General features: G+C 40.0%; 1 protein-coding gene across 1 annotated transcript; it reads left to right on the top strand.

Annotated features, from left to right (window-relative positions):
* Positions 1 to 4,370: 4,370 nt before the first annotated feature.
* Positions 4,371 to 8,227, top strand: LOC307257356 (uncharacterized protein). The gene is made up of 2 exons (XM_080036558.1): positions 4,371 to 4,687; positions 5,492 to 8,227. Exons 1-2 carry the CDS (start codon positions 4,489 to 4,491, stop codon positions 6,556 to 6,558), a joined length of 1,266 nt encoding a protein of 421 aa, XP_079892684.1. The 5' UTR covers positions 4,371 to 4,488; the 3' UTR covers positions 6,559 to 8,227.

Raw genomic sequence — 8,227 nt, 5'->3', positions numbered from 1 at the left:
TTCAGAGTTTGAGCTTAAATTCGGCTCTTAGAGCGCTGCCCTTTAAGGAAACTACACATTTAGAAATCCCGCGGACCTGACTATATTGTCTGAGCGATACATTCTCACTGAGGAAACTCGTTAAATAAGTAAACTTATTGATCAGTAATATAATGAACGAAACAAAGCCTTGACATGAGGCTTACAGCAGAGTGAACTGTCACATCGCGCTGCGGCTTTTTGCCACATGCATACAGTAATTGATGCAGAAAATGTTAAATAGCCTAGACCTACTGTATGCAGCGCCACTCTATGCTCTCACCTCAAATGATTTTACCTTGCGATCTACACACACTGGCTCTTAATAAAGCGTTCTATAAAATCACAGCTTGCAACATTATTTCACTGTAGGCTTCTTTCTTTTCATCAGTAGCGATTACAGTTGGGATGTGACAGGTGACAGCTGTCACAGTTTGGACATCGTTGCAGACACGCAGGTTAAGCTTCTCAGTAGATTCATATTTGTCCGAAAAATACAGACTACAGGTTTTTTATTGTGGGCCTATTGGTATTTGTAAGATTCAAATAAAAGGTTAATAGTCTAAATCAAAATTGTATTCATTATGATGTGGCCCAAAACTAAAGTGATTTTCCATAGGCTATTCATTTGGGGACAGTGTCAGACTTAAATTACATTCTTAAGTGTGGGACTAGCCTATAGGCGTAGTGCTATAAATATAGCAAAGTAGCCTATATATATATATATTAGGCTAAATGGTATAGTGTTTAAATCTGAGTTCAACGTTTCATTGTTTTATAATGTCACGTTACGCACTGCGAGAACGATCGGCAAGATAAATAAATCTTTTCCATGCTGGCAGCATTCCACTCTCCTTATTTGCAGTAAGAGTTTTTTTCGGCTCTCTGTTTTCTGCTGTAATAATTCAGACTGACAAACTCTTCCTCTTGAATGAAGTTGGCGACACTTTTGTTTTACTCAGCTGCTCACTATCAGTCCGTTTGTGTAAAGTTAGCGGCACAAGATCAGTCCATTTTGTGCGGAAGCAGAGTCAAATGACGGGTCAAACGCCCCCTTTCATGGGGACGCGCACAGAGCCTGAAGCCGAAACCCTCGTTCAACATAAGAGGTTGATAACTTCCTTCGTGATACCGGTTAGCTCTGAGCGAGGGTATGTGTTATGTTGAACCAGATCAAAAAAAGAGAGTTTGTTTCGTAGTATACCCCTCAGGTCCTTGTTTGATTATGTTGTTGCTTTAGTTTCTTTATTTAACCTTTGATTAACTGCACTTTACAACACCTACACACACCATTTCCACTCACATGCACACTCTTCACCTATGATTTTACTGACCTCCACACTTCATGTGCTTTTCTAGTTTCCTTGGTCGTTTTCACTGTTTGATTTAAATAAATTACTTTGTTAATTACTAAACCTCTTGTGTCTCCATATTTGTTATGGCAAAGAGCCGGGCCGTAACACTCCCAATATGTTTTAAGACGGATGGAAGACCAATGGATATACATCAGAAAGTTAGTTATAGAACTAGGTTTGAAATTAAGACGGGGGCAGTTTCATGCATAGATTTAGCACTAGCATCCAGTGAATACGCAAGAGGAGAAAGGAACAATATTGACAGATACTCAATGGGTATTGATCACTTTCCAATACTTTTGAAACTTGGGAAAACTTTGTTAACTGATGATCAAACTGGACAAACATTTTAAGTATGGGAAGGCAGACAGGGAGATGTTATAGTAAATGTGATAGTGGCCTTGACGGTATGAATGGAGAGGGAACGATAGATGAGTGGAACGGTAGTTTATATTCAATGATATTAAATAGTGCATATGAGTGTATCCCTTTTGAGAAAAACCCTGCTACAGTAAGTGTGCCAAGGGGCTTGTGATCAAGCAGTGAGGGATAGGAACTGTGCAAACTATTAAGAAGGTGCCACACAGAGAATAATGCAATAGAGTACATAAGGATTGAGGGCTAAGGCAAGAAGAGTCAATAAGGTTACAAAAAAAGAGCGTTGGAGAAGATATTGTGGAAAATTGGGCGTGGATACATCAGTTGGAGAAATATAGGCAGCAGTTCACCGTAGTTCAGGAGTGGTAAGGAAAAGGAAAATGCCAGTATTGGAGGAAAAGGTAGTTATAGCGAAGAGTGATATACAGAAAGCCCAAATGTGTGAAAGTAAGTTTAAGGATGTACATATGGGAGCAAACAGGTAAAGGACTTTTTAAAGAACAGGGTCATTCAGGTTAGGGTGGGGGAGGCGACGTTGAATGGCACATGCATTGAGAATGGAACACCACAGGGAAGTGTAATAAGTCCAGTTTTATTTATTGTAATGGTGATTGACATTTATTTAGACATTGGATCAGGTTTTGGTTTCTCATTGTTTGCAGAAGACGGAACAGTGTGGAAAAGAGGCAGGAACATCAAACACATAACAGAGAAAATACAGGAGGCATTACATAAAATAGTGGACTGGGGAAGTAGGTGGGGATATAAGATATCAACGGTATATCAAAACTAACTATGTTGTATTTGGCAATAAGAGTGTCAAGGTTTATTAATGCATGGGCAAGTCATATGGAAGGTAAAAGAGTTTAAATCATTTGGAGTAGTTTGTGATGAAAGATTGACTTATAAAAAGCATGTAGCAAGTTATAAATGGCAAGCGGTCCCTATCAGGACGTTTGTAGGGTGCTGGCCAGGGCAGATAATGATTTACAGGGCAATGGTCAGATCGAGGATAGATTATGGGTGTTTGTGTAACGGGACGGCAGCAAAATCAATTCTCAAGAAGAGACTCAATATAGTGCAGGCAAAGGCACTGAGAGTCGTCTGTGGAGCCTTCCGTTCCACCCCAACCGCAGCCTTGTGGAAATGGGGGACACTCCATTCATCAGGAGGTATCAGAAGGTCTAAGCTGGCAATGCAGTATATCTTTAAATTAAGGAGACATCAAGGGAAGAATGTGGGGGAGCTGGCTTTGGAAGTTGCATGGTAGTGGGGAGGAGCAAGAGTGAAAAGGGAGTGTTTCATTTTTAAGTCAAGTCAATGAGGAGATGGGGAGGATGGAGTTTGGGTAGGAGGGGTGGCTGTAGTTCACTTGCCAGCTAATACCATGGATTCTACCAGTGCCAGAGATAGATGTAAGTATGTTAATTTATGAGATAACTGCAACATTTGTGGGCGTCGTAAAGGGAAGGGTAAATTACACTTGGGGACAGGACATACACATTTACACTGATGGGGAATCAAAACCCAAGAACTGGGGAGTCTGGGTTTGATTTTTGCATCCCAGATTTGGATGTTATCAATTATAAGCGACTGTCCGGGGGGGTTTCAGGTTACACCACAGAGCTGCTTGCAATAATATGGGCTATGCAGTGGATTGAAGAGGTCAGGCCAGTGCCAGTTGTTACATGCTCTGACTCTGCATCAGTGCTGATGACATTGAGGGAGGGAGAGCTTGGAGCCAGGTCAGACCTCATGGTGGAGCTTCTTACCCTGATGTACAGGATTGAGCAGGCGGGAAAGTCAGTGGGATTCATGTGGGTCCCAGCTCATGTGAGGGGAGATGGGAATGAGCTAGCTGATGGGGCAGCGAAAAGGGCTTTAAGAATGGAAGATGTGGACATAAAAGTGAGGCTGGGGTTAACAGATTATAGGTCAATAATAAAAAAGAACATCATGGCTGTGCGGCAGGAGGAGTAGGATAGGGGAAAGAAGGGGAGGCATTACTAGCAGAATACAGTCACAAAGAGACAGTGTTTTTTGGGAAAAGAAATGAGGCATACAGTCATGATGACCAGACTGAGGCTGGGGTATTGTGGACTTGCATGGGACTGACAAAAACTTGGGAAACATGAAGATGGACTATGTGGAGTGTGTGACAAACAGCAAACAGTAAAACATATCCTGATGTTGTAGGCTAGGCTACTGGAATCTCTCTACAGAGGGAACAGCTGTATGCAGCAGTGGAAAGCCTGGGAACAACATCTGTTACACTAAAGAGCCTTCTAAATCCCATTGAGAACCAGCCTGGGACTATAAAAGTTTTCCTGGATGTTATAACGGCCACTGGATTATTCCTATAAATAATAGGACATAAAAATAGGATGGACTGATTGCGTTTTAGAATATTTTAATTTTTTGTCCTGCGGGTGGCAGTAAATTTGCCGTAAAGGCATACAGTCTGCCGGAAATTAAAAGAAGAAGAAGAGCAATACTCTCCGTCGCGCAATGACGTCGGTTAGAAAAAGTGAAAAGTGGAGTCAATTTCATTTTAAACGGTGCTGTCTTATCCTTTGATATGAAGCACCTTTACTTCTCTCCTTGACCCGATGACTTTTTCCACAAAGGTTAAGTAAAGGAGGCTTAACGGTGAGGAGATTTGGTTTTCCGTAGAGGCCCCTGGTAACTTTATCCGGTGGTGTGCTCAGCTCTTACAGTAGGTCCATGGTGCTCAGTCATGGCGGGGATTCAACTACTCAGACTGCAGGTTAACGAGCGATTGGAAGCGGCTGTAGAGGAGATTTTTGGCCTCGTTGAACAGACTATAGCCGGCTATGAGGATGAAGCTGTCCGCTCTAAGAGGGAGATCTACCAGTTGAAGAAGCAGCTCGAGCAGCTGACCGTTTTAAAACCCGGAGTGAAATTATTCAGAGCAGGTTTGTGCCACTATTTGACAGCATATATTGGCAACAGCTACTATTCTTTATATTTATAAACGCATGAGCTATACTTATGAGGTATACTAGGCTATTAAGAATCTTAAGACGGGAGACAAAGAGGAAACATGTAAATAACTTAGTAATATAATATAAAATAATATAATGTTTAGAGATGCGTCCACAACTTTCATAAAGTCTATAGTCCACACGTGTAGCTTAGTCCATGGTGCAAGACAACTTAAGTAAAACCCGAACGTGGTCTGTGCCAAAAGAAAATGCCCAATACAAATAGGCTATGCCCTGTTATTTCAGGCTACTGTGTCGAAGTACCTTTTGATAGTGCTTTTCATTGCTAGGGCACAGATGGCAGAGGACGCTGCAGTTTTATGGTCTACATCTTAACAAATATGGCCACCAAAATACTCCATAATCTATTAGTATTTTTGACTTTGTCTGTTTCCGTAGTAGAAACACAGATTGCTACAGTGCTAAGTATTTGATTAAGAAACAGTGGTGATCAATTAAACCTCCATACCATTTGTGTCCGTTGATATGTCTTGGTATGTGTTGGAGACCTGAGCTATAAAAAAGTACACACAACACACACATTGAGCTTATGTAGCATAGTAGTACTAAAATAAAGATCTCTTATGGACATTTGTTAGGACAGATACATGCAGTGAATGATTATGTAATAATTTGTATCAAATATTTTTTTTCAAATGGGCTACAACTTCCGTTTTTAAAAGAAAAATCCCACCTGTGTAAGTTAACAGCTGATGTCTTCCTCTGTCCTTTTAGACCAGAAGATAGTCTCTGAGGAAGTGCTTCCTTCGTTGGAGCCATGTGTCATCAAGATGGAACAAGAGCAAGCACAGGTCAAATGGGAACAGGTGGATCAACTCATCAGTCCAGACCTTGACGCTGATACTTACGATGCTGAAGATGCACATCCACAATCGGAACAAACCACTAACTTTGAGATGCTGCCATCTTCCACCGCTGTAACTGCCAGTGTAAACGAAAGCTTGGACCAAGAATGGATTGAAAGTGACGGTCCATCGTCGCCTCATCAGAATCAGACCTCTGAAGTCGTTGTGGAACTGGAACAGCCTCTGAGGGAAGAAAATTCTTGCCACTGTTGTGGTGAAAGTTTTCTGACAGATACCCATCTAATACGGCATATGAGGATGAGTCACAAAAAGCACAAAGCCTTCAAATGTACGGATTGCAACAAGGAGTTTGAATATAGGTGCCTGCTGGATCAGCACAGAAGAGTTCACACGGGTGAAAAGCCGTTCAGTTGTGATTACTGTAACAAGACCTTTGCTCAGAACTCAGGTCGTCTTGTTCACATGAGGACGCACACTGGGGAAAAACCGTATTTTTGTAAGAATTGTGGGAAACGGTTTACCACAAGCAAGCATTTAAAAATTTGCAAACTCACACAGGAAAGGGGCAAAGTGGATGAGACAGAGGAAGAAGATAAACCCTTTAAATGCCTTGAATGCAACAAGAAGTTTTTTCGGAAGCACGAGCTTATTTTGCATGTGAGAGTACACACAGGTGAAAAACCATTCAGTTGTGAGTTCTGTGGCAAAACCTTTGCCTCAAAATCTAATTGTAGTGTTCACATGAGAGTGCACACTGGAGATGCACCGTTTTACTGCAAGAAATGTGGAAGGAAGTTTAAATGTGGCAAGCATGCCAAATACTGCAAAGGGACACAAGAAAAAGTCAGGAAAAAGTATTTTTGCTGCAAAACATGTGGTAAAAGCTTTTACACAGACTCAGACCTGAAGTTGCACACAGAGGTTCACGAGTCATGGAAACTACACATCAGTGAGAAACTGCAAGGACAGGAATGAGAGCAGAAAAGAAAGAAGCTGTGTGTCGGAGTGTGGCAGAATGTCACAGTCTGTTCAACATCAAATATTTTTTTATGAATAATTTTCATCCAGTATTTAGAAATGGCCTGTTTATAAGTTCAGTTTATTGGTCAGGAACTATGAAGTGTTCCCTTTGTTCTGATTCTGTCTCTCATTTGCTCACCATAACCCGTGAAGTTACTAAGTCACAAAGGCTATTTAAAAAAAAAATACTCTTACTTTTCACATTGTGTTACAGCAAGGTGACATATGTCCAAGTATTCCATTTTGATTGGACATATAAAAAGCCTAACAATTAGGCAACAAAATAGAAAACCAAAATATATTAAAGCACAACAAGATAATGCATAACATTTGTTTTCTTGCAATATCTTCATAATGGAAAGTTTTTATCATTTCATATTCCAGGTAGTCCTCAAAAAACATGTTTTTTTTGCGATGCTATTTAAAAATGTAATTTACCTTTTTTGTACATTTTAAGAAATTAAAAACATTGTATTACTACCCCAAGTTTCCATAAGTCGGTCAAAAAATTTCATTTTTGTTTTAGGTTTTGTATTGTACAAACAAGAATGATTTCATGTTTGCATTTACACGGTCCATCGTCGCTTCATCAGAATCAGAGCTCTGAAGTCGTAGTGGAACTGGAACGGCCTCTGAGGGAAGAAAAGTCTTTTCAATTTTGTGGTATAAGTTTTCAGGCAGATTCAGATCAGGCATGTAGAGAAGAGTCACAAAGGGCACAAGAAAAAAAAAAGAAAGGTACCAGCTGGCTCAGCACAGATGAATTCACACAGGTGGAAAGCCGTTCAGTTGTGATTACTGTGACAAGACAATGGAGACATTCTTTCCGAACTCCAATCGTATTGTTCACATGAGACAGAATGGAGAGTAACCAACCACCATAAGGAAGTTTTCCAGTTGTTAGCATTTCAAATGAACGTAAATGGACGCTGTACCCTGATTTTCCTTTAATTCATCCATTCACACACCAATGGCAGCAGTAAAGCCCAATGAAACATGTCTTATTAGGCAAATAACCACATCTTCTACAAGTAATAAACTAGGAGAGAAACCATCTGGTATTCCCTTTGTGCTCATTCAGTATCTTACACATGTTGTTAGAAAATGTAGGCCTACAATGTTTTTTGTTAATACTTACTTTGTCTTTTTAAAATAAGGGTAACAACGCCTAGTAATTTTTATTGTATTACCTAAGTATTTAGTAGCTAAGTATTTTTTTTTGGTAAGGCTCCCAATATATTTAAATAGACACAGCCAATGGATATACATCAGAATATGACTGAAAATAAGCCAATCATTGGGATCTACTTGTGAACTACCTCTTAATCATCTCATGTCAGACAAAACTTCTAAAACAGTATCAGCAATCATAAAAGGTCCTTAACATTGCCATTGGATTTGCTCATTTACTTCATCTTGGTTTTCAACAAATGTAATTAATTAATTTATTTTTCTTTCTTTGTCTCTAGGCTAAAGAAATAGGAAGTTTTTTCCCCCATCTTAAATCCAACGAGCCCTTGAACGAATAGCTCCTTTGGTTTTTCCCAAATATAGCAGGCTATATTGTCAATCCATTCTTATACAATTTCCATATATTTATTTTGGTCTATGGTCCATATGTGTG

Source organism: Ammodytes marinus, assembly GCF_949987685.1.
Source record: "Ammodytes marinus genome assembly, chromosome: 11".
In the NCBI taxonomy this organism is placed as follows: domain Eukaryota; kingdom Metazoa; phylum Chordata; class Actinopteri; order Uranoscopiformes; family Ammodytidae; genus Ammodytes; species Ammodytes marinus.
The sequence above is the reverse complement of the archived record's forward strand: the minus strand, read 5'-3'. Positions and strand labels throughout refer to the sequence as shown.

Excerpts from the sequence above, each read along its gene's own strand:
- LOC307257356 (XM_080036558.1), top strand. The coding sequence starts at position 4,489 with ATGGCGGGGATTCAACTACTCAGACTGCAGGTTAACGAGCGATTGGAA. Across the intron at positions 4,688-5,491 it reads AGTGAAATTATTCAGAGCAG|ACCAGAAGATAGTCTCTGAG; the intron begins GTTTGTGCCACT and ends CTGTCCTTTTAG.